The sequence below is a fragment of the Aulonocara stuartgranti genome (genome assembly GCF_965226115.1).
Source record: "Aulonocara stuartgranti genome assembly, chromosome: 16".
Classification (NCBI taxonomy): Eukaryota; Metazoa; Chordata; class Actinopteri; order Cichliformes; family Cichlidae; genus Aulonocara; species Aulonocara stuartgranti.
In genome coordinates this window covers 9767056-9794214 of record NC_138952.1, presented here as the reverse complement: position 1 = coordinate 9794214, position 27159 = coordinate 9767056, and the positions used below count along the sequence as shown (strand labels likewise).

The 27159-nt window shown below is 41.5% G+C and overlaps 1 protein-coding gene across 1 annotated transcript in view; it reads right to left on the bottom strand.

Annotated features, from left to right (window-relative positions):
- Positions 1-14230: 14230 nt before the first annotated feature.
- The window catches only part of gli2a (GLI family zinc finger 2a), an 82981-nt gene continuing 70052 nt past the window's right edge, over positions 14231-27159 (bottom strand). The window contains exons 8-14 of the mRNA XM_082508341.1: positions 25439-25549; positions 24992-25132; positions 22511-22660; positions 20944-21108; positions 20567-20848; positions 19410-19776; positions 14231-18802 (exon numbers count right to left, since the gene is read on the bottom strand). Of these exons, the coding sequence (XP_082364467.1) occupies positions 16488-18802; positions 19410-19776; positions 20567-20848; positions 20944-21108; positions 22511-22660; positions 24992-25132; positions 25439-25549 (3531 nt within the window). The 3' untranslated portion in view covers positions 14231-16487. The remainder of the gene's footprint in view (positions 18803-19409; positions 19777-20566; positions 20849-20943; positions 21109-22510; positions 22661-24991; positions 25133-25438; positions 25550-27159) is intronic.

The window sequence follows — 27159 nt, the reverse complement described above, 5'->3', positions numbered from 1 at the left end:
GCGAGCTACAGGCTGCACTGTCACACTTGCTTTTATGAGTAATGTCATGCTTTTTCAGCAAAGTCAGTAATCGCAGATTTTAAAATATGGATAAAGAAGTTTCCCACAGCCCCCTGAGCCACGGTTCTCATCCAGCCTAAAATACACCACCCTGTTGACCTTTCTCCCAGAAGTCCACCACCACCCATCCCAGCCCCCCAACTCTGTCTGCTGCCTTTGAATTATAACCTTTGCTCACTGGAGGCAGCACAATGTGACGATTGTGATTGTATTTTAATTCTGATGGCCAAGTGAAAAAAGATAGCTTCCTCTGAGAATGGGCTAGATTTATGGGCCCTGTCTTGGCCGCTGGCCCCACATCCTCTCTGATCTGCTTTTACTCCAACGACCCCTCGACCCCCGGGGGTCATTAGAGAGCCCCCGAATGGTGCGGCTGGCCACCAGCCCATCTCATACTGCTTGTTTTCCAATCAAATCACTATATTTAACGGGGACACGAGCCCAGGGCCAAGTCCAAACAGACATCTGTTTGAAATTGTTCCTCGCAATTATTTCACACAGAAGTTCTCCCTTTGCAACCCCCCCGCTGCACTTCTCGCCCCACTTTGGTCTTTTGTTTGTTGTTGTTTGTTTTCAGCTAAACCTCCCCCTCTGGACTGCTAATGGACAGAAATGAGCAGGGGGAAGTGAGAGGGAGGGTTTCAGGGTTGGTGGTGAGGGTCTGGCTCCTGGAACCGCTGTCACTGAGATATGCAGCCAGAGGAGAAAAGCAGAACCAGCCAGGGGTTTTTGATTCAGTACAAAGCAGGTTTTTCACTCTGAACAGGGAGCAGCTTTTACACTCAGGGGCCCTGAACCGCTGCCAGCTCACAATGACGTCTGCATCAGGACCATCACTCTGTGGCTTTTATACCTTAGTGACAGCATGTTGTGTAAACATGGCTAATCTGATCGAAGAAAGTGCACTTGCTATGATGGTTATGAACATTTGCTTTACTTTCTTGTTAAGACAAAAAATATATAAATTTTTTTAGCCACTGTAGGTATCTCATTCATCTGGCCTACGATGCAGAATAATTCTATTTGATCCTGAAATTACACTTCCCAAATGACAATGTGTGCTGTGGGTGCATCACTGTCTTATTCTTGTACCCTTTAGGGACTAAGAACATCAATCAATGCTGTTCATATGTGGCTAGAACCAAAAGTTCTTCCCTCCTTTGACACTTTGTTGAAACATTCGTCACATGTTGGTTTTGGACTCTCGATATTGTTTTGACTTCTGCCATGTTGGGCTTTTAGCACTAAAAATAACATCCAACCTAATCATCTAAATATGATTATCAACTAAGGCTAGCTAGCTTGACTTCATCAATAGACTGTATGGGAGCATCAGATAACAACCATAAAAAAATCCTAGAATTTCACTCACCAATACTGAAACTCAGACTTCTTGGATTGGCCTGTTTGTACAATTAAGTGCAAAAGAAGTCACGTTACTGGTCAGTTAATTGAATTAAAAATGCTCCAAAAGGCTCCAACAGTACAGACACAGTCCAACGGTCCAGTTCATGAACTCTATTTAGCTAAGGTGAAACTTAGCAGATACCTACCACATACAGCCAACTGTGTCACCATCCATCTGTCATTCAACGAGACCATGATAACCTGATAATGCAACCTTTAAACAGGTGAGTCATAAACATTTTCACCACTGTAAAGTTGTTATGAAAGGTAAAATTCGCTAAAGTTTAAAACTAAAATTTATAGAAGTCCGTTAACATGTTTACTTCTCCTGTAAAGTTTATGTAGAAACAGAAAAAACAGAAATATTTTTAGGAACTGAAGTTTTTTGTCAGGAAAATTTAAAAAAAAATCTTTCTGGCTGGCAAAAATATGGGAATAAATTTTTTACTTGTGATTTTCCTCCAGCTAAACACACCATTGAAGCTATATACAATTTACGCTCAGTAATATTCACTGGATATGTAGATATTATGCATTATTGAAGGAATAATAATTAAACGCGTGACATTGCTGAGAATTGTTCTCAGGTTTAGCTCAGAATAGCTGTGCAGCTGTAGAGGCTGTGCTGGATATTTAAGTGTGTAGCAGGGGTGTCCCGTTGCGAGTCAAAAAGATGCTCTTAGTCACCCCCACCCATGTAGCTGGATATTAGATGTGTGATAATGCTTTGTCACCTAAAATGGGACATTTTGACACTTTGGAGTGCTAAAAGCCGACATATCAGTGAGGCCTTCTGTGCAGTACCTGAGTTACACTAAAAGCCCGTCCTGGATTTTTCTTCAGGATTTTTTGACAAGACTAAGAGAAAATATTTTTTTCTATACATATTTTTGGAGGATTCAACCCCATGCTGATTTGTTTATGATTTATTAGATGACTATTTTTTCAGTTAAAGATACCACAGGTTGCTACTATTAACTGTGCACACATACATGTAATAAGTACCTGTAGAAAATGTGTATAAACCTTGTTACAACACCACAGAAAATATTCTTAGTCAGCCCTGAACTATAAAAAAGAACATATGTGACAAATTTATGGCTGCATACTTATGGAAACAATTTTATTTACTTAAGATTGTTTAAAACAAGTATTAAATAGTTTACTTGCTTATGTCACTTTTACATGAACTCTGCTGACCTTCAAAGGGTTCAGTTTCAGTGACAGACACACTGGGAATTATCACTCAACTGCATGCTTTTCTTTTGCTCTCAGTACTTTCAGAGATGTTCATCTTCATTTGCTTGTATTTGAATAGAAATGGGCAACCTCCAGGCTGAAAAATAAACCAGAAACCTGCAGCACTTCTGATGTTTGCTTGAAGCTGGCTTCTAAAGTTTAAAAAAAAGGGTAAAAGACTTCATGCAGTACTTGTTTTATAGTCCTGTGGTTGTTACAACAGAAATGTTCACAAAACCTTTCACGGGATGTGTTTTTTAGAACCCCAAACTCCATTTGGATACAGGAAGGACTTGGGAATGTGCTGCTTTGGATAACAGGTTTAGAACTACTAGCTGTCTCGGGGATCAACTGTTACTGATTTAAGTCACTGAAGTGCCGCTGGTTACTTTTAGATCATTAATGATGGATTTGCCTGAAAAATAAAGTGTGTTGTTACAAGGTTATTTAACACTAATTAGTAGGGATTTGCATTTGTGAAACTTTGATGGAACTTGCTAACAATGTAGCTAGAATTAGCTTAGCAAGTCTGTTTCTAGTCTTTTTGTTTCTTTTTTGGTGTTTTCAGTTTGGTTTATTCATAGTTTCTGATTAATGTTAGGTTAAAGTTTTGATTTCCTGTTGTTTACCTGATATTGTTTCAGTATTTTAGGTGTTGTTCTTGTAACTTTAGAAATCAGCTCACTGTTGTGTTATTTAAATGTGGTTCCTTGTGTTTGTTACTCTAACCTCTCTGCGCCCTTTGATATCATGTTTAGTGTGTGTTCTCTGGGTTTTGTATTTTGGTGAACTTTAGATATTTTGTTTGGTTTCATTGTTCTTGTTCATAACTTGAGATTTTGATTTATACACTAGAATTCTGATCCCTTAGTTCATGTATTTGACTCCTAGTCACTGTTTATAGAGCCTGAGTTTCCTCAGTGGCCCTTTTGTACAGTGTAGTTTGTTTCTGTGTAGTAGTTAACCTTTGAGTTACTTCCTATTATATTTTGGTAGTTTGTTGCCTCCTGTTTAGGTTCAGTTTTCATCCTTCCCTGTCTTGTTGTCTTGATTGTCCTACCTGTGTCCAGTTTGACCCAGCTGTCTCCACTTCCTTGATTACCCCATATGGCTAAAAGTACTGTCTTCCTTCTGTCTTTATCACAGTGTCATCAACCACCCTGACATGAAGATGATATTTTAAATATATTTTCACACAGAATTCATTTTCCTTCATTACCAAGTGATCAGCTACATGGCCCAGTGACAGTGTTAGGAATAATATACTGGGTTTTTATCATTTATCATTATCTTTGATCTATTTCTGTATTTAAATTAATATAAAGACTTTACATAAACATAACTCACTTTTCATTCACTACTTGATGGCCATACTGGCTGTGTGGGATATTTAGGGAATTTGCATCAGCACAGTGATAATGACTCAATGTCTGAATTCCTTTTGTAAATCGGCTTAATTAAAATTTGCAGTTGAAGAGGCATTTGACACTTGTCCATTTTTAATAAGCGGGAACCTTTGATGGTTACCTAGTAAACCAAAATTCACTCGACGTGGACAGTGATGAGCAGCTTTCAGTGTATTTTTGGATGACGCGCAGTCAAATTCAAGTGGTTTAAACTGATGCAAGAAGCTGATGGTGAATGAAAGAATTAGATCCCAAAACATCACAACACTTTTTCCTTCCTTCTAACAGCACTGCTTGGTTTTATTGTCCTACACAAACCTGCAGTGTGAGCAAACTTTATGTGGCATTGTGCATTGAATGGAAGGAAACAATTTGTGTTTTGTCTAAGCAGGTTTATGTTCGCAGACCTCCTTCCTTGCCTGAAGGGACAGAATAACGAATATATGATATCTGTGAGATGCTCAGGCCTTGTTCTTATGTCACTAGGTGAAACTCAAAGAAACCTGACCCCACAGCTTTGCGTGGCTGGCTGGTTTCTCTAAAATAACGTATGGCACCAGTCTCCTCCTTGCTCCACTGATTTATGATGGGATGAAGATTATCTCGGTGCTCGGCTCTTTTAAGTGCTTCCAGGACTGTATGATTAAGGAAAAACAAACATGTTGAAATATCTATTTGCAAGGTTTTAAGGGCAAGTTCTACTGCAGAGAACTCATTTTGAAGGCCAATCATTCCACTGTAGCTGTGCTCAGACTTTCAGACTGTATTTGTAGATGGCATTTCCACTACATAATTACAGTGTTGTGGGATCTGAAAATACTAACTCATCAACTACAACTCCAAAGGGTTAAGAGTTCAGTTTCAGGGTGGAGAAACAGCCTTTGGAATATTTTGTGTAAACTTTATTTTTGTAGATCTTTTAATTCACAATTTACAAAGTCAAGTCAGCCTCTCTCTCTGAAGACTCTCTGAGCCTCTGTGCTGACCAATGACTGAAAGGCCAACATAATAACACATGTAACACCCAGCCAGGTTACAAAATTGGTACACAAGAAGTGGAGTGCACCATCAGTTGTGATGTCACTTTGTGCACATGTTGCATCATGAGGGTGAAAATGGCAAGCAAAAACTAGGTGTCAGACTTAAAGGAGATCTGTGGAACATCTACCATGAATAAACCATCCTACTGGACTGGCGCTGACTGTAGTTTTCACCAGTGTTGGTCAAGTTACTTGAAAAAAGTAATCAGTAACTAATTACTGATTATTTGCCCAAAAGAGTAATCCCGTTACTTTACTGATTACTTATTTTCAAAAGTAATTAATTACTTAGTTACTTTTTAAAAACACGATTTATAACCTGAATAGGTATTAAAGCGATAGATCTTTCAGCCCAATTCTACTTTTTCTGCATAATCCATCATACAAAATGTAATCAAATGGAAAAGTCTCTTTTTAAAACTTGTTTTATTAGTTTTGATCTTTTAGCTTTATGCATCAAGCAAAAATTTAATTATATGCAACATTCACTGACTGGAAGAAATTTGTTTAACATTTAAACCTATCTTCTGCACATTCCAGCACATAAAATAAAATATTTTTTTGTGTTTACATTCAGTCTTTCAAATAAATGCAAGTAAAACACAGCATAAAATAAATAAAATCAAAGACTAGCGGTCCTTTGGCTCTATTTTCACCTGTAAAGCAGGAGTGGCGTAGGCGTAGGTTTACCCTGGTGCAGGTGTGCCGCAGCGGTCAGTTGAAGAATCATTACCTTGTTGCGCACTCGGTGCTTGCTCAGAAGTTAAGGAGTTTTTTTCGCTGTAAAAAGAAGTTTTCTTCCCATGCAGCGATCAGCAGACGCAAATGTTTTTGTCACTTTTTATGGAATCAAACTCAAAGCAAGGTCAGTACTTCCACGCTTTAAACGCTGCACGCTCATACTCGCTCCTGCACTCGATATATTATCCATTGTTGATCTGCACACAGCTGTTGCCACCAACGTTGCACTCGTTTACGTCATTGTCATGAGACACTCTCGCAAGAAAATCACGGTTTTAGTAACGCAGTAACGCAGCGTTCCTACGGGAAAGTAACAGTAATCTAATTACCGTTTTTGCAATAGTAATCCCTTACTTTACTCGAAAAAGTAATCGGATTACAGTAACGCATTACAAGTAACGTGTTACTGCCCATCTCTGGTTTTCACTGATAGTCGAATGCTGTTTGGTTAGACAGGCTTGGGTAGATGAAATCCTCATGTGGAACTCATGTCATGTCTGTACTGTTATTCAACAGTTAGCTTAAGTGTCCTTTGAAAGCCAAGGTCTTCAAATATAAATCCTCCACTGGCTGCTCGAGGAAACCAAGACAATCAGATAAGTCCTTAAAAGATTAGAGAAGAAGTTGCATAAAGCCCCGACTTTGAACCATCATTAAGAGCCCCAAAAAGGATTTAAAGTGAACTGACTCATGGGGTCAAAATTTCTCACACAGAGTCGAAATGAACCTTGGAAGCCAGACGCAGGCATACTTTAAATCTTAAAGTTAGTTCTATTATGTACAGGAAGTCAGTGGAGAGGAGCCAGGGCTGAAGTGATGTGATGCCATCTGCTGAAACCAGTTAAAATCATGCTTATTTCTCTGAAAAAAGAAAGGAAAGATGCTTAGGTCAGTGTGGCCTACACAAAAATGCAAGTTAGCCTAACCAAAGGAACGTTGGTAGGAACTGACTTGCCCATTCTCCCTGTGGTGTTTACCCAGTACATTTCTCTTTGCCAGAATAACAGATCTATCATTTCAATGTACACAAGAATATTAGGAAAGGCTTCATTTCAACTTAGCAGACAAGTGTACAATCATGCCCCTGTAATCCGAATGACACAGCATTCATTTTAAAGGATGCAGTGAGTGAGGGAGATGAGTGGGCGCATTCTTTGTGCTGGTTATGACAGGAAGAGGAAAAGTATAGAAAACATAAAAGAGAAGCAATCAAAATGCTTCTGAGCAATAACTAACACAAGGTCATACACATGCCTGCTCTCTCATTCACGTAAGCCTTTAATCAGACGAATCCTCCTAACTTCAATCAAACTATGGCATTCCTCAACGGCCTACTCATGACGAGGTTCTCAGACCATCTGACCTCCAGTTTGGCTGCTAATAGAGAATAACTAAGGAGAGGTCATGATCTGGGTTAAAGACTGACTCTGGGCTCTCAAACCCCGGAGGAAGGTCCACAATGCTGCCCTTCTTCACAGACATTCTCTGGGCTCTCTGCCAGTTGATCATAATTCTTGTACTTCCAGAGTTTAGCAGGGCACGCCTGCCCTTGGGCCAGCAGCGGCGGGATGGGCCAAAGCTCTGTCGGAGCAGTAGGTAACCCTGACTCGGGTCATTTCCCTCTGATCTCAGTAGGCATAGAGCTCAGAGCAGGAAACCTTTGATGAGAAACTGAGCAAAGCCCCCAGAGAAAGGCACAGCAGCTCAAGCCAATGAATCGCTTTATTATGATGACCTGGCCTCAGAGGTCAAAGAGCAAAATGTGACACACTCCGATACAGCTTCAGAAGGGCTCAGATGTGTTTGGAATATATTGTGGATTCATTGTGGACACATGTTACGACAGTTTTGGGCTTAGATTTATTTACAGGAGCGCCATCGTAGTATAAAGAGTTTGAAATGATGGATATATTATTTTGCAGTTTGTTTAGTGACCTTAGTAACACTTGGTGACATGTCTGTTATTTTTATTGTATTTTATTAAATTATTTTTTATAAACATTACATATGTTCATCTCACTGCCCTGATAATTAAATTAACCAGATGGAGAAACACATTTATAAGCCAGAAACACACTATATACACTGATCCGCTACAAAATCAAATCAAATCAAATCAAATCAAATCAAATCAAATCACTTTTATTGTCACATCACATGTGCAGGCACACTGGCACAGCACATGCGAGTGAAATTCTTGTGTGCGAGCCCCACAAGCAACAGAGATGTGCAAACACAACAACACAAACGAGCAAAATACAAGAATGGCCAACCTGAAACTAATAAATATATGTACAATATATAATAGTGTATGCATTTCTGGATGTGTATACTAAATATTTTCCTACGTGTGTGTGTGTGTGTGTGTGTGTGTGTGTGTGTGTGTGTGTGTGTATACACATTTTTACAAATTAAATAGTAAAAAAAAAAAAAAAAAAAAAAGAATAATAATAATAATAATATAATATATAAAATATACAGAGTTGAATATGTGCAAAACAAGTGGCATTTATATACAGTGTGGAGTGCATAATGTTGAAGTTCCATAAGTGAAGCTGAGGTGTCTATGAAGTGTTCAGCAGTCTGATGGCCTGATGGAAGAAGCTGTCTCTCAGTCTGCTGGTACGGGACCGGATGCTGCAGAACCTCCTTCCTGATGGAAGCAGTCTGAACAGTTTATGGCTGGGGTGACTGGAGTCCTTGATGATCCTCCCCGCTTTCCTCAGGCAGCGCTTCCTGTAGATGTCTTGGAGGGAGGGAAGCTCACCTCCAATTATCCGTTCAGAGCACCGCACTACTCGCTGGAGAGCTTTGCAGTTGTAGGCGGTGCTGTTGCCATACCAGGTGGTGATGCATCCAGTGAGGATGCTCTCAATGGCACAGTGATAGAAGGTCCTGAGGATGCGGGGGCTCATGCCGAATCTTTTCAGTCTCCTGAGAAAGAAGAGGCGCTGCTGCGCCTTCTTCACTGTTTTGTTTGTGTGTACTGACCACGTAAGATCCTCAGCCAGATGTACTCCAAGGAACCGGAAGCTGCTCACTCTCTCCACAGCAGCGCCGTTGATGGTGATGGGGGTGTGTACTTCTCTGCACCTCCGGAAGTCCACTATCAACTCCTTTGTCTTTGCGACGTTGAGGGTGAGATGGTTGTCTTGACACCAGTGGGTCAGGGCGCTGACCTCCTCCCTGTAAGCCGTCTCATCACCGTTGGTGATAAGACATTAAAAACCAACATTAAAACCACTGATGGAAAAATCAGGGGGTCAGCATCCAGGAATATCTGAAGGTTTTCATGTCAGTCCCTAGTTGTTGGGATATTTGGCTCAAAGTTGGGGATGATCCAACATTCCCACATTATTCTGAGTTTGGCCCCATTGTTTTTTTTACCCCCCAGGGGCAAAAATAGACATTTTATGTCAAATCTCAAATAATAAAAATCATGGCACACTATCTTGATCTTCCTCCATAAATAAAGGGTTTTTTTTCTAGTTCTAAATGGGCATCTACAGGTGATGATGCACTGATGGAGGATTGCGCCACATATAGTTAAAGCAACGAATCTGTTTTACCTAAAGGTAATTTTTTAAAACCAGTTGTATAAATTGTAAAATGATTCATGAATAATAAAATTACCTAAAGATAAGCTGCATGTAAAGAAATGGCATCCACAGTATCTGATGTGTGTGTGTATTACATTGCAGAGTTATTACAGTCCTGGTGATTTTCTTTTGAGTCTAAAACCTTTTTGGGGGTGCCTAATGTGTTGTTTTTTCTGGGGGTTTTTTGAGTGGGAGTTTTTTATGCAGGAAAATCCCTGCAAAGTAATCCTGGTCCAGATATCCTTCTGGATCCATGGACTCAATTCATGCATGGAGTGGAGGGAATTTTCTGCCTTCATGGAGGTATGCAGTCACAGGCTGATCTGGTTCCCTCAAGCCTCAACAGTTGTGTTGCTAAAAGAGAAGGACAAGCTTTTATAAAACTGTCAAGTCCTTTAAAAACAATTCCTCTTCATTTCTTTAAGGATATATTATATTTCACTTATTTGTCATTAACCTTTACAGGGCATTGTTTGGCCCATACAGTCCCTATAATTTACTGCTTTTTATGTTTGCAGCTCTGAGAAGTTATTTTAAGGCTTTATAGTTCCATTTGTTCCATGTGGGTCAACTGAGGGGATCCGTCTTTCATCCACTTGACCCTCTGCCCCTGTGATGGAAGTTGTTTTGTCTGGTAGCGGCCACGGTGCAGGGTGTGAATACTACCGACCAACAGCTGATTCCTAATTGCATTCGACCTCATAAGCAGTTGTATCTTAGAGCAAAGAGATGTTGTCCACCCTCAGAACAGCTGAGCCAAACAAAAATAATGTTTAGCAACTCTTTGCTTTCAGTCCCTCTTTTTCCTCTAAGAACTTGTTGACAAACCTGGCAGCAACAACCAAACCCCCCTCAGTCTTTTCATCAAATTAAATTATTTTTTTTATTAAAAATCATTGTGTTTGGGAGTGTAACTTCCCAGAAAGCTACTTATTTCCTCAAAAGAACACTTTCTGCTCATTTATAGAGTCATAAATAATCCTTCTTTCTCTCATTCTGGGTCTTGCTGCAGCCCTTCAGTTCATCAACTGTCTGAAACAAACAGCTTTAGTTTCCCCCTCTTTAAACCAATTTTCTACTGATTAGCTGCCCCTCACAAACAAGAGGTTTGACCAGCAGGTGGATGGGACATATTTGTTTGAGATATTACGTAGAAAAAAACTAAGTATTAAAAAAGATGAGATTTAAGAGCTGAGCTTTTGGCTCACGTGGATTACTGCAGGTTTCATGCGAACATCCTGCAATGGAACAGCAGAAAGCACAACAGGTGCACTTTAAAGCATCACTGGCTAATAATTTTATATGAACAGCTGGTGAAACGATAACGTTGATTGATACTTGATGCTACGCTCGCTGCCTTTTGGAGCATTATTATTTACAGCCCGTCCAACAAGTTTGTACGAGAGGGAAACTGAGTCTTTACTGTAAAACGCAAATTTTGTGTGAATGAAACAGGCAGTATGTGTGCGTATGTGTGTGTCCTGGAGCCTGTTTATGATGTGAAGTCGTGTGCTTCAGAACACACCATTTCTCCCCAGCTGTGTGCTTTGTCTGATCATCCGTTTCTGCCTCACTAACCTCTTGTTCTCCTCTCTGCTGAGGCTCCTTACCCCGGGGCTATTTTTCTCCCATCCTCTCTCTAAGAGAATAAGGAATTCCAGTGGCAAAAGCAATCAGTGGGCTCCACTTCGAAGCAGTCCCCAGCTGAATTCACTGTCAGATTAAAAGTGATTTCTTCGCTCTCTTTTCTGCATCTTTTCTTCTACCCCCGGCCCCTCATGTGGCATCTCTTTTCTGCTCTACACCTCTCACTGGCTTTGCTTTCTTCTCTGCAAGAGCCCCCTCTTCTTCTCTGATGTTCCTTTTCTTGTGCCACCTTTTCTCCCGCCTCCTCTTTCCTGCTTTATGTTGCCCCTCAGACCTGTTTCTTCAGGGCCGGCCTGCCACTGTTAATTTTGGCCAGTGTACCATCTAACTTTAGAAACTGCGCTGTATGCATTTTGCTGTATGGAGTATCCTTTTTCACCTGACTTTTCAGATGGGATTTTCCCCCCCTCTTTCTTTTGTTCTAAGGAAGGCTGGAGGATTGTGTGTAAAAGTGCAACTACTAAAATAATCCATTATCTTTTCATTAGCAGAGGGGCACACAGACAGTGATGTATGCAGAGGAAAGACAGGGCTTCAAAGCAAAACAAATGCTGCTCCTTTATTATTGAAGCATATGCACTGAAGCTATCACACAGCAGTCTAAAGACACCTTACTTAAAGGCAAAGGAAACAAGTGTGAAGGAAAATTGGTTTAATTTGACACCACATTAACTGTGATGTTATATTTATGCTGAAGAACCTCAGGAGTTTTTTTAACCTGACACAGAGTGTAAAATTTAAACTGAAACATAAGAAGAATAATTTCGAAGACTGAAAGCAGGAACATTTGCACAAGCATTTTCTTTACTTGGTGAAAGTTCTTAACAAAGCCCAGAGAAAATTTATGGATGGAGTACGCAGAAACCTTGAGTTTAATACAACTGTAGATGTAGACTGTCCTTGGGCTGCTTCATTCTCATGTTCTTAGTGTTTTTCCCTTTATGCTGCATCTGTATCTCCTGTTTGTCTGTGTCGTTGTGCATTTGTGTGATGTTGAATAATTGGAAAACTGAGTTGCAAGCATAAACTATGTAAAATATATACCTTTAAGTACATATAGCCACTGTGATGTTACCCATCGATCTTGGACTCCACATTCACAAAGTTTTGGCTCGACCAAGTTGTTTCTTTATTTCTAAAAGTGACCATTTTGGATGAGAGAATGGAGTGCTAACTTACCAGCTGGCTTTATTAGACAGAGATACCTGCTGATTACTGCTCAGTCGATTCAAATCAGTTTATTTATATAGCATTTAAACATATAAGACATAAAAACACTGCACAGTAAGTAAAACAAACACAGGATGACAAATTGATGAAAAATTAATACAATTACAGGCTGAAAATAATACTACAAAATAAAATAAATAAAAAGGATTAATAAAAAAACAGTCAAAGTGGCCGTGCCCCTAATTAACAAACTTTAAACAGGTGAATTAAAGAATATTCTCCTCCATTCTTTGGTTTCTCATATAAACATGTTTAGTTTTGCTGTAAAGTTGGACTCTATGGGTTGTGGGTTTGGTGCATTTAACCGATGAAGATTTCTGAAAGCAAAGAAACTGAATGAAAACCTAGTTGCTGGTTTGCAACTGAGAAAATAGTTGACGTGTGCAAATAGTGAAGTAGACTGTAAGTAACCCTGAAAACCAGTCAGGTTAAAGGAATTACATGATGGAGATAGTTATCAACATGGTTTAAATGCTGTTTTGTTTCCAGTAAGAATTAAAAGCAACTACGTCCCAGGTCCTGGATTGTGACCATCTGAGGAGAAGTTAACTTCAGAGTTAGACTGTTTAAATTTGCTTCCTGTTTTTTGGTAGTGACTTTCTTTGGGCATTTTTTCCTCTTTTCTTTGCCTGTGTTTTTCTTTCTTTGTGATTGTGTGCCCCGTCTTCATTAGTTTTACCTGCGCCCAATCAGTTCTCTGATTGTTTCTCGGTCACTCTGTATTCTTAATTCTTCAACCTCCTTGTGGTTGTTCAACTGCTTCCGTTTTGTATCATGAAGTAAGTTTTGGGTTAAAGCCACTGATTGTTCCTGTTGCTCGCTTGATCCTGTGTCTTGATTTGGGCCCTTTAGTGAAAAACCATCATGACTGCTTAAAAAAAAAAATCAATCTGGTCTGTTTGGCATTTTGCGTAACATCATGGACAATAATTTAACATTGTATTTAGTAAAATTTATTGAATTTGTTTATTTTACTGAAGGTAGAATAAAAAAGAGAGCACACCAAATTTGATCCTGCCCGTTAAAATCCTTGCTGGATTATATGCTGGACTTCCAGGTTGGTGATGAAAACACCACCTGCAAAAAACTGATATCCTTTAAAACCAACAATTAAATCACTGATGATGAATCATTTTTAGCACAAATTCAACAGACTATGTGAAGTGTGTTAAAAAGTAAAGCTACAGGTCCATTTCTCTTCTTAATTAGTATTTACAGATGTCAAACATCAAATGACGTATTTATGAAAATAGCTTAAACCCAATAACCATGTGAGGCATTTATTAAAATGCTCTCATATAGTCTGTATATAAAAGATAGATGCAGCCATGGTGAGGTCACCCATCGGCATGTGTTTGAAGCATCGAATTCATCTTTATAGCTGCCACTTTGGTTTCTAGAGCCAGACGTTGCTGTATTAGACGCAGAAAATAGACACATTAGAGTCTAATGTGTGTTACTTTTTGCACTGAGGGTAAGTATGGCACTGGGGGTGATTTGTAGGCAGATTCAGGTCCAGTACTTATTCATGTTTCAGGAGATGAGTTGAAATTGCTAGCAAGCTTCACTCCTCTTTCCTTTATTAGTGTCTTCCTGTTTTTGAAATAAGCCGCAACCCCTAATAATTCAATCTTGGTATGAGTTATACAGGTGACTTATTTACCCCCCCCCCCCCCCCCCAATTTAAGATATATCTGTTTTCAGTAACTTGTATGGATGAATATGTGATAGTGTTTGGTTTCAGTTTTTCTCAAGAACAGTCTGAGAAAATACACATTAAATGAGATTTCGAATGCAGTGTAGCCCCACTTTCATGGTCTGTCTCCAGGGAACACAGATCAAAGAAGACACAGCAAGCAGATTTAGACAGAAAAAGAGGAGATAGTTTATTTGAAATGTACAAAAGCTATATACACATGCACACGCACGCACACACACACACACACATACCAAGCATAGTAAAAGTGGATGGTAGCATACACACAAACATTTAAAAGGCTACTTTCAGCAATTTCAGCAAACATAATAAAACAGAGGAATTTGCAGACCTAGTTTGCCCATCCTGTCCGAAAACAGGATTTCATTATCAAAGTCTGAGTCCTTTCCTGGACTCTGCAGTTCATTGAGAACCCAGGGGAGAGACAGGGTGCACTGACGGGGGTATGAATGTGTTAATTAGAGTTGGATCTCTACTGAGAACACACAGAGGTACTTGTATATTCTTTCAGAGAGTGCTCCTCATCAGATGCGCAGGGGTTCATGTGCCCTGATGGACTAACACTGATGCATATCCTTGTCCTTTTCAATCATTTACCCTTGTGAGATGGGACCATGGAGAATGAACGTCTCTGATCCAGAGGGCAAAGAAGGAAATCACATTTCACATCCTCACAATCTCAGATTATGACCAGAAAGCACTTCAGTTCTGTGGATCACAATGCCTAACAACCATGTGTTTAAACTAGGGCTGTCAAATATGTTCACTTTGTAAACTGCATTCAGTGAAATTTTATGACACACACACATGTTGGTAACACATTTCAAAACATTTCAGATGGTAAACATTTATTACATAACAACATGCTCCAGCAAACACAGCTTTTATTTCCTCTGCTGCAGGATGGTTAAGTGCATATATGAACTACAACGGCAGTTTATTTTTTTTCCAATACTGGCATTTATTAGGGAGCAGAGATACGCTGATATTTACTGGAACTTATTCGACTCCCAGACTCAAATACTCGAATGAGTGCACGCACATGTAGTAACATGCTAGCTTTACCTGACAACATCTGCACCGAACCTCATTTTTATTTTTTATTTTGTTTAAATTTTGGGATTTCTGTGGTTGTCTTTGGCTTGGCATGTTTCTCCTGTTTGTACAGCAGCGTCTAACCTTGCTGTACTACACATGCTTCTGTTATCCAGTTATTTTTCATAACTTATTTAACCTGTTTCCGTTGTTTAATGGTTGTCAGCAAACAGTTTCTACTGTGGCTACATTACTATGACCTCTGGGAGTATTAGTGTGTTATATATCCACCCAGATTCTGGTAAAGCCAAAGGAAAATATAGTTTAGCATAACCAACTGATTAAAAAAAAGAAAAGAAAATGATAGAAGAAAAAATAATTGAATGACTATTGAAAATCATGACCATCCCTGGTGTATAATTTGGCCTCAGGCTTTTTTAAAAATTTATTTGGTCACTGTGTCAAAGTAGTACTGCAGGCTAGACCCTGCCCCGCCTATTTGGTGCTATGGTAGCTCAACATGCCCTCCCATCTATGCGCATTCATGGATGTCAGCAACAGGAAGAGGCACTGAGCATGACACTGATGAAGTCAGACAAAGTATTAAAAGCAAGGAGCTGGGACTGGGGTGGGTTAAAAGCAACTTGCAGATGTGTTGAAAATGTAGAAGGTAGAGCTACTTAATCAGATCACCCTGTGTGAGGTTTGCCAGTTAGTTGTAGTAAAGAACCATAACATGGGCTGAAGAAACTGCTCCACGCTTCCATAATCAGTTTTTGCAACTGCCTATTATCGTTTAGTTAAGTCAATACAAAATGAATTTATCATTTATAAACTGTTTGACAGCTCTAGCTTAAACAGCAAGTGTGTAACATATCTTAGACCAGGTACCATACAGTATCATCTACAAACATAACAGTCTATCCACATATTGTGTCCATTTCCTGATAATTCGGTTTTTGTGTCATATTCAGATTCTCACACTTGATGACCTCATCAAGGCACTATGTGAACTGCTATCAGTGCACCACTTTTTAAAGGCCTATTACGCTGACAAATACTGAATGGCAATTGTTCTTGATCTGTTTATATACCCTGGGCTATCATAGACTTGTAGCTAAAAAGTATGGCTTTTTAACAAATGATAGAAAATGGTCCTTAACCGTATCTATATTTACTATTAACCTTTTAATGTAACATATAATCTGAAACAAATATTACAGGATAAGCATATTACTATGAACAGTGTAGAAAAAGTTTATGTAATGAGCAGTTTTGCATTGTACAATCAGTGCTTTCTTGTATAGTCTTTATATTCCTGATATTCATGGTAAGAATGGATGGATGATGAGGTGTTTGATTGCTCTCAGCTAATCATGTTGAGGAACTTGCTTTCCTCAGCCAGGGCTGTGAGCATAGAGTTCATGTCACCGATGGCCATGTTGCCAATCCCTGCCGGTACAGAAGCGAGGGTGACAGAGTTGCGGGGGGTGGTGAGACGTGAGGAACTCTGAGAGAGGCTCTGCAGAAGGCCTGGACTCAGGGTGCCCGACATTAGGCTTGAGTGGTCTCCGTCATCAAGCATGGTATCAAAGTCGATCTGGGCGTGCTCTGTGGCCCCAGATCCACTGGTGGAAGAATCCACTGTGCTGCTGGAGACCTGGTTGACGCCTGGTGAAGCCATGTTGGCTGCAGAAGTGTTGTTGCTGGAAGGAGCCTGACTGGCACATGGGGACATGGGAGCATCAAAGCTGACAGAAGGTGGCTCAAACACGTGAATCTGACCTGTGTAGAACACAGCGGAGTTTGGATTTTCTGAGTTGCTGTCATGGGCTACTGACCCACTGGGCCTCTTTGGGCTTGCCTCAGAGGTATCATTACCTTGGCCGGGGCAAACATCCGATGACTTGAGCAATCGGCTCGGTTGTGTCATGCTAGACCCTCCGTGTGGTCTGGCAGTAGACCTGGGCTCTGTGGGAGGCCTGGGTTGTAACATTCCTCTGCCTCCATTTTGGACATTGTGCTGCTGTTGGGAGATAACGTAATTTTGCTGAGGATCCACTTGGCTGACATAAGAATAGACATCAGTCTGTGTCCTTGATCTGTAACTTTGGACCTCTTGATCTGCCATACTGTTGCGCGTAGGTCTCATGCTAGTGCTTCCAGATATAGAACTTGGGATTGCTTCTTGGCCAAACCCTTGCTGAGGACTCATTTGGTTACTAAAGTTCACGCTGTTGCATTGTCTCTGTTGTGGATGCTGCTGTAGAGAGATGTTCATCAGCCTCTGGTTGCTGTGGTTTGCATACCCCTGCATAGATATATTCTGACTCATAGGCACAACTTGCTGGTTGTTGCTCAAGCCCTGACCTTGCGTCTGGAAGGACCCAAAGTTCTGCCTCTGCTGTACAACAGCTAGATTCCCCCTGAGAGGATGCTGCTGCTGTTTGGGAAGCTTGGCTGTGGTGTCCACTGTTCCTGAACTCACCTCATTCCACTGCACTGGCATGTTATTCTTGTTCATGTTTTCTGATGGTGCTGCAAAAGGCTGCTGAGCACCTCCCGGACCCATCTGGCAGGACTGCACATCCTGATTGGACTGAGCCATCATGGTATCCACCATGGCCATCCTCCTCTGCGCAAAAAATGATGCTGGTGGAGCCACGCCTGTCTGGTAGCCCTGAGTCTGACCGTGGGAATTATAGTCGGTTTGTCCCAAGTTGTGAGTAGAGGGGCCAGAATTCTGTGACCTGAGGTACTGTACCACATCGTCTGGAAGCACCATATCATCCTCTCCACCCTGCTCACCCCCAACCATCATTCCATCTACCGCCATGTTCTCCATGGCTACATTCTCAGAAATGCTTGGTGGTCTGGGGGCAAATGGGTAGCGTTGCAGGCTTCCATCAGAGCGAGTATAGCCCTGTGTAGCCAGTGTCTGGTGACGTTCTGCAGCTGGTGGAGCATTCATGGGGTTCATGCTGCTCATGCTGTTGTAGCGCTGGACCCTTGGAAGGGAGAGAGGGTCCAGTGTCGTACGACGCACTGGATCACTTGCACGGCGTGGCAGATTGGTGGGTACTTCGTGGGGCATCATGCTCTGCGTGCCATATCCAATATCACTGCACCGTCTTGGTACAGTTCCAGAGGGTGGCTGATGGAAGGGATGCGATGAGCCTTCTTGGGAGTCGCTGTAGAGTGCCATGCGAGTCCTTAGGCTCATTCGTTCCATGTTGGGAAGAGGAGTAGGTGGTGCTCCACCAATGGCAGCAGCATACTTTGCCTTTAGCCGATAATGTTGTGCTGGTGTAAGACTGAGAAGGCTTGGAAGGCCTGCTCCACCTCCTCCGCTGACACCGCCACCTCCGCAGTGGCTGGCCTCACTGGATCGACGAGACAGGTCAGTAGAGATTGGGTCATAGGAGTCAGCTGAACTGATATTGTTGTGGCGATTAGCGCCAAACTGGGATGTCCCACTGGAGCGACGGCTGGAATAGCACGGGGATATACCAGAGGAGCGCCGGCTTAGGGTGTAAGCAGAGCTGATGGTGCTGGTGGTGCTGTCACGGCGCTCGTTCAGCTGGTTCAATAGCGTCACTTCACATGACAACAGGTCATCCATGCGTTGGCCAGGGTACGAACCACTTAAGTTACTCATGTTGGAGTTCTCCAGCAGGGACCCTGGCAGATAAAAAGATTAGAATAAATATTATTATATTATAACATTATATATGCACATGAGTTTATAATTACAGAGGAAGCATTTCTCAGCATCGCTGTTTTTGGTCTTTATAGCTAGTGTCCACCTTCATAACAACTGTACAGGGACTGAAAGCTAGAGCACTGTCCGCTTTGTTACATGTACAGGGAGCTGTAGCTCCTAGCTGTCTGCAAGGCTTAACCTCACCTGATTAAACTCACCATCACTTTTGGAACAAATAATACGGCTGTTGTGTAGTTAACTGTACTGACAGACTGTCCAAGAAGTCTGTGCTCCAGTTTGGGTAGTAAAATTCTGGGATTTTACTGGAATGTACTGAGCATTTATTAGCAGGTTTCTGTATGACAGACAAGTTTTGGATGTTCCTTATTAGTGCTAGCATTAGCTTACTGCTCCAACCTTTAATTGAAATATGATCACTCATTTAAGAAAAAACTAAGCAGCACATATAACTAAAGCTTAGGCTTCAAGATGGGTATAAATGGTTCATTCCATCTCCATCTCCAACTTCACAGTCTATGACAGTACAGCCCAATATGAGGTGTTTCTTCAACATGTAGTCCTTACCAACTGCAGGTATGGGAGGCAGCTTCATGCTAATGCGTTGGCCCTGCAGCGGCTGTGGCGCAGAGTTAACCCAGGGGCAGGGGTCCCTCACCGTCTTCAGCCTTTCCTTCTTGATGTTTTCCAGCTTGATGGTGACTGCACCACCGTGACCCGTGGCTTTCCTCAACTGAAGCCCCATCCCAGCCTGCTGGCCCCCAGTGGGAACAGTGGAGTCAACCATGGGGCACTCGTCCTGTGCGCTGAGGTCCCCGAAGCTGCCCCCGCTGTGCACGGCCATCTCTACCCCACTGTCGTTGTTGTTGGCGCTGCTGAGAGGCGATGGCTCGCTGCTACATGACGAGTGGCCACCAGGACTGGACTGATACGTCTGGAGGAGGACAGACGAAAGTGTCATGAATCAAAATCCAAGAGGTTAGTAGATCATAGAAATATTCACTTTGCTGTTTGAGTAAATGAAAAAGAAAATAAAATGATTAAAAAGTGAAATTTAAAAATGAATATAAATGAAAGAAAACTAAAACACAGCCTTGTGCCAAGCTAAAAAAAAAACCTATTAGATATTCTTCAATATTAAATAATTACCACAGTTAAAAAATTCTGATTGTGATGGTGTTTTGTAATAACTAATGTAGCCCTATAGCTTCATACTCTTGTGAATTATAAAGGAGGTTTATTTATTTAAGAAAACAAGTGGATAATAGAAAAGTTCTGTGAGCAGCACACATGCTACACAAGTCCCTGCCTTTCAGTATTAATGTGACAATGACTTTTATCGTTGGTTGAATATTGAGCTCATAGATATAAAAATCCAGTGTAATGGCAGCGTAAGACTGTCTTACATGCAAAGGAGCAAGAAAATATATGAACATGGATTATCATGCACCATACATTTCCACCATACAGGAATTTGAAAAAAAAAAAGACATTGAAACAGGCTGCGTGCTCACCTCAGTGAAGTCTGTCCATTAGCAGGGTTTCAAAGGAAAGAGAGAAGCAGGTTCAGACAACAAACAGAGAGTGAGTTTGAAAGGACGCATGCAGGTCCAGCAGGGAACCTCTCACTAACAATGTTAGTAAAAATGTAAGATAACTGTTGTTCCCCTGTTTTAAAGCTCACCCAGAGCCACTGTCTCGTGTAACCGATAAACAGGACTCACCATAGAGTTCTCTGTCTTAATAGACTTGACTTGTAGGCAGTCTTCCCCTCCCCTAGAGGTGCTGTTGGCCTCCACCTTGCCATCTACGGCTCTTGCGCTGTGCTTGGAGTTTGCCTCGTTCTCCCCATTGCCTTTGGGTGGCTGTAGCCTTGGGGGAGCGTCACTTCGTTGTTTCTTGGTCACGTGAGCTTCGGGTCCATGGACCGTCTTGACGTGCTTCCTGAGAGAGCTTGGGTCCGTGTAGCGCTTGGTACAGCCCGGGATTTTACACACATATGGTTTCTGCCAAGATGGATTCAACATGATTTTTACTGTGGCAAATCTAAATCTTAGCTGACCTTTCCGGCTGCTCAGATGAGATCCATGTGTGAACTTACCTCATTGGAGTGTGTGCGGTTCTGGTGCTTCGCTCGGTCTGAGGCATTTGAGAAAGCCTTGTTGCAGCCTTCGTGCTCACATACATAGGGTTTCTCCCCAGTGTGGGACCTGAGATGGGTCTTGAGATTCTCCAGGCGGGAGTAAGCTTTAGAACAGCCCTCAAACTGCAGAGAGACAGACAATGGGACAGACGGACAATGAGATTGATGCTTGAGTGCTGTTGTTTTGTCTGCAGCTGGCCAGAGAAAAGAGCCGGAACACAACAACAAAAACAACACGAAAAAGCTCTTTTTGTTCCAGTTTTTAAATGTCATTTACTCTTGGACTCTTGCCCACCTACTGTGGTGTGCCACACAAAAGCAAAGCTCTGCTACACTTTTGGTAAAAAAAGGGCTATTACACAAAAAATCCAAACTAAGTGTGAGGTGTGGTAGAGCTCTTTGTCTGGTGCACTTTGTTGAGACAAAGAGAAGTCTGTGTTTAGCCTTTGTATTCACTTATACTGTACAAGCTATAATTTGGTATTCCTTCTGAGCAGTCATTGTGAGTGTAATTGGCTCTGAAATTAAAAGAGAATCAAATTAGAGCAGCCCAGAAAGGGGATGAAAAAGTCCGAAGACTCATCCTTAAAAAGAAAAGACTAAAGGGGAGTTAGGAGAAGATGCATGTGGGATTTGTGTGCAGAATATACAGCTTGGTCTTAATAAGGACCCATGGCCCCCTGCTTGTCTGCAAATTTTAATTACACACCCACACTGTCAATCAGCTTTCTTAACTTTATCCTTCACAAGTCATCTGTTTTAATACATTCATGAGAGGCCCAGAGTGAGCTTTGAAGCCAAGCAAACAGGCCCCTCAATTTGATCTTCACACAGCAAATGAAGGCTTCAATGAAAGCCCATGATTTATCAAACACGGGAAATATAGTGGTGGTACGCACAAAGAAAATCATATCAAGTTTTTTTGTAAGGGAGTTTTTTTCCACAGGCGAAACTGACGCACTAAAGGGCTGACATTCTTTGACTGCTAAAGCGGCGGAATAAATTCCAACTTCAACTAGTTGGTTAACATGTTAACAAGAAGGTTAAAGGGCCTCTCCAGTGTTTTTACACAGATCAATGAACCAACTGTGAGAATTAAAGTCAGTGTGTATAACTAGTTGTATCATGTCTGCTGTGGCTCTGCAGGAACTTTAGTGAATCTGAGAGGAGATTTTGTGTCTGCCTTCTCATTGTTATGCACACACACATTGTTAAAAAGCATTTTTGCAGATCACACCTAGGTTTATGGTTTTGGAAACAAAGTTAATACATCATTGCTTAACAGGTGGGTTTTATAACCTATGCCATATATGTTATGAAAGGAATTCTTCTTCCCCCCTGTTGCCTTTTGCTGCTTATAGTGGATCGTTAGGTTTTCTCTGTATGTCTGTATTTCTCTGGATGTCACCAACTATGCCAAATAGCTTGCATTGCAATCCGAGCTGGAAAATGGTGCTGGCTGCATTATGGGAGATGATGGCTTGTGATACCAGTCAGCAAATTACCAAGAATACGAGGCGCTTACCGTGCACTTATGGGGCTTCTCCCCCGTGTGTCGCCTCATATGGACCACCAGCATGTACTGTGCCTTGAAGGGCTTTTGCTCCCGTGAACACTCCTCCCAGCGACACACAAACTCTTTCTTCTCACCGTGGATGTGGTCATTGTTGATATGCTGTACATACAGATTGATTCCAGTAAATTGTCACAGTTCTATGATACTTTTCCCTAAAGATGAAAATAACGTAACAAAATGCTAAAGAAGAGTCAGCAAATTCTTGTCTTTTTCCCACCAGAATAGGCTCCCGCCTCATGTGTCCATGCATGCTTGACTCACTGACATCACTCTGCAATCCATTATAGCTGACAGTTATTATGCCTTTGTCAATAGTAGACAAAAGCTACAAAGGCTGTGTGTGTGTGTGTGTGTGTGTGTGTGTTTTTTCAGGCTGTGTTTGTGTTCACATTTCTCTTGGAAAAGGAACTACAGCGGATCCTTGTAAAAAGTGATCAAGAAGAGGATTTCCGACTGCATTCCTTCATTTCCTTCATTTCCATGGATCATGAGGTCAATCGAAACAGTTTCTATGTGACTTTTTAACTTGCACTTTAAATATGCAGAAAGTCTTCAGAGAAATTAGACAGTACTCAATTATCAAAGGCGTGAAGAGAAAAAAGAATGGCATGCTGGAGTCCAACGTACATACAGCCTAGAGCACTTCAAGGCAAAATGTCCTCAGCTACAGCATATTTAGTCACATGACTTCTGCTGCAGTCAAACATGATTTCTCTGAACAGACACATTTCAAAACACTTGTCCCGTCCACCGCATTCAAATATCCACACACCCAGAGGAACCACCTCATTTCCTGAGGACATCCAAGCCTACAATGCTCCACTTATGTGGCCACTTCTTCACCAGCAGAAAAGGTCTGTGGTTAGCAATTCTACTGAGGGCTATTCTGGGAGGAAGGAGGAAGAGGAGGAGGAATGGAAAAAAGTGTGTGGCCCACGCAGAGGTCTCTATTTTCAGGTTACACACTACTGTGAATCCGTAATTTGGAGGCTCTTGAAACAGGATTACTCTGGTCAAACAGAAACCACAAGAAACCCACAGGTGTGTGTGTGTGGTGTGTATGTGTGTTTGTTTTGGTCTCTTTTCGCTGATGATGTTTGAACCTCATGTGAAACCCCAGATGTGCTCAGAGAGGTGGTGTTAGAGGTCACACCCATGTAATTTATACTTTATAGAAAACAGGAACATAAACGCACTGTTGGCACTGTTTATCAGCACAGTCCTCTACTGGTCCACAGAGTTTGCAAAGTTGTTAAAGGTAACTCTGGTCCTGCGTGTAGCAGCTTATAGCGACCTGTCCACCTCCTCCCATTGGTCTGTAGGTCTATGGACCTGACATATGACTCTCCTACTGCTACTCGGAGGTGACTCACTGCCAGTCAGAAAGTGTAGAGAAGAGAAGTTGGCCTGGAAAAAGCAAGGGTGCATAACCCCAAAGTTGCTGGCATGACGATGGATTTATGGCCGGCCCTTTGGGCTTCGGGGGTTGGGGATGTTGCTGGGAGTAAGAGGTTAGGGGTTAGGGGTCTCTGGGCTTGTGGAGGGGTGGGCACAGCTGCAGGGCTTGGGCTTGAATTTGGCAAGAGCCAGCAGGCTCATTAACATTACGCGTGTCGACCCAACAGAAAGAGACCGGTCACTACTCAGCTTTCTGAGTGGACCCAATCAGCATGGATTTAATTAGGAGCAGAAGAGGAATCTGAACTTTTGAGTTTTTACACAACAACAGTAGTCTATCCACTGTCATTGCAAACAAAACAGCAGATACTGACAACATAATGAGCAACACAACATAGAACCCTAACAACCACCAGGGATTAAGGAGGGTAGTATGTATTTCTTTAAAGGAATTTCTAATTTAGCAGTTTTGGTGTTTCCCAACGTTAACTGAGTATTTTTTTTGCAACTCTCAACCATTTTAGAATATATTTTAAATTCATAGACAATGCTCTTATTTTGAAAAAGTTGGTTACTGCTAACAAGGTCCCCAAAAGTTGATTCTGTCCATCTAGACAGTGTTTTCAGTGTGAGAACAGAATCAGCTTTTTAGAATTTCCTTTCCTTGATGATTGAGGATGCATTAAGACATGCTAACAAGGTCGTTCTTGTTGTGGTCTGTGATGTCTCGTATTGGGACAGACTCTAAATCCATCTTTGGAGTTCCTGTTCTGCTTTTAAAATCTGTTTCTGGATGAGCAGTCCAGAACCTGCAGCAGGTGCAACTGGTTTAAACTGACTGAGGCTGCAGGGCCGGTTCCTGAAGTCTATATTACTTATTAATCTAATTAAGAAAGCTTGCACGTCCCCGTCCACCACTGCAATATAATCTAATCCTGTGGGAATCGCTGGATTTATGTCCTCTGTCTGCTGGCTGGCTGTCATTAAAAAACAAACAAACAAAAAAATCCAACTGAGTACTCAAAAACTCACATGAACGAGTTGGTCCTGGGTATCGTACTCTTTGGAGCAGCCATCCCAGTGGCAGTTGGTTTCATAGATGGCCTCTGGCTCCTGTTTACACTCATCTTTATCCAGATCTTCACTCAGGTCCAGGATCCCCCCACCGTGGTCCTGGAGACAAAGTGTATGATACTTCAGATATCAAATACGTGCATCCAATTTAAATGAGTTAAAAAAACAAAACAAAAAACAAGACTTAACCTTTCACAAGTCATTAAGAAGCATTCCGCACTATTTTGCATTTCTCTTATCTTATCAACCTCTTTATTACAGAGGAAGAGTTGTAAAAAAACACACCTCTTGTCACATATTAAAGCTGCATTTGTATCCATTACTTATAATCAATTAGAGACTAATTAGCAACCTAACTTTAAGGTGCACCACTCTCCCACTTTAAGGAGCTTATTATTTTCTCACCTGAGACGATGGTGAAATGGGCAGTGGACCCTCTGCTTCGGTCTTCACCTTTGACCTCTTCGTGGTCAGTGGGTTGACAGTGCTGCTGACTGCTGGATCTCCACTGGCGTTCTGAAAGACATGAAGGAACAGAGGAATGTGTTTTTAACTGGTTGTCATTACCTACATTTCTTTTTATTGAAGGAAAATTAGTTAGAATTATTGTTCTTAAAGGGACAGTACACCTAGAAATATATATATATATTTATTTATTTACACGTTTATCCTTGGGCCACTAGTTTTGCTTGTCAATCCTAATGCCCAGTTTACATCAAGCTTTTGGTGTTTTGATGTTTGCCTTCTCTTGAATATAATGGAGATTACTTTTTGGTGCTTAAAATACATTAATAAATAAACTCAGCAGCAATGTTTCATTTCAGAAATCATGGCCTAAACAAAAAAAAAAAAAAAAACACAAATCCCAAATCCTTATTTTTACAGGTTTTGATTTTAAAATTTTGAGTTTGTCTCTTTAAATATTCAGCCATCCCTTGACACTGGAAATATCTCATTCATAATTTATCAGCCAACCATTCCATTACTCGTAATACAAACCATCCCTAACCATTCATTCATTTGTGAACTATTAATCTTCCCACTCCCTCACCTTTTAATTAAACCAACGACTGAGCACCAGACTCTACTGCTTTCCACACCACAGGGAGCAGAGGGGAGTCACAAAGTTACGCTGTGCCGCTGCAAAGAGATGTGACAAGTCTTGGTTGCACCAGGCACCACGGTTCATAAGTCAGACTAGGACCCGCCGCCGAGACTAAACAGTTTAGACTGCTTTATGATCGCCAAAGCCGCAAGGAAATATGAAAGAAGAGGAGTTATTACCCTCGCTACAGATTGGGGGAGGAGGCAGGGTCGGGGCTAGAGGAGTATGTGAGTGTATGTGGGGGCGACGAGAGGGCTTTGATCTGCCGACTGATTCTGAAAAGACAAAGACTACGAAGGCCTATTAAAGCTCTAATGGAGAAGAAAAGAAAGGATGGATATGAGTGTGTGTGTGTTTATTGAGGTTCGTTGGAGGAAGTCCAACAATGGAGAGGGGGGTCTTCTAATCCCACCCAGAACACTACAGTGCAGTTCTAGGGGCCTCGATGATTCATTCAGTTGGCTGGAAACCAAGAGGGAAATATGGTTCTGATCACTACAGAAATAAAGCTGTGTGTGTGAGTGTGTGCAGAAAGGTGCAAATATACAGTACACTCCAGCACACTTGGATTCAGCAGACACAGTGCTGAAACAGAGCTGGAGGCAGTGGCGTGTAGTGTGAGATGGAGTGATTCACCAAGTGGGAAGTTTACATTACGAGGGGCTGCGGTGTTGACAGTGGGCTGATAAAGTGGAGCAGAGGAGACAGTGGGAAGTAAGACAGATGGAACTGGGAAGGAGCCTCAAACATTTTTCTGACCTGAGACATCATTTGTAAAAATACTTCATGATAACTCATGCAATTAGGCTTTGTTCCAGCACCTCAAATCTATGTCTCGGTTCACTATCTTCTTTTTACGACTATTTGTTGGAGTTTTATAGCTTCTAAAATTATCTAAAAATATCAAAAGAATGTGGAGAAACAGCAGTTTGGACATTTTGTCCAAGATGTCTGCGTATCGTGTTGCAGAGATATCCACTTGTGTTTGGTTTATTTTACTTGTTATGGTTGCTATGTTTGT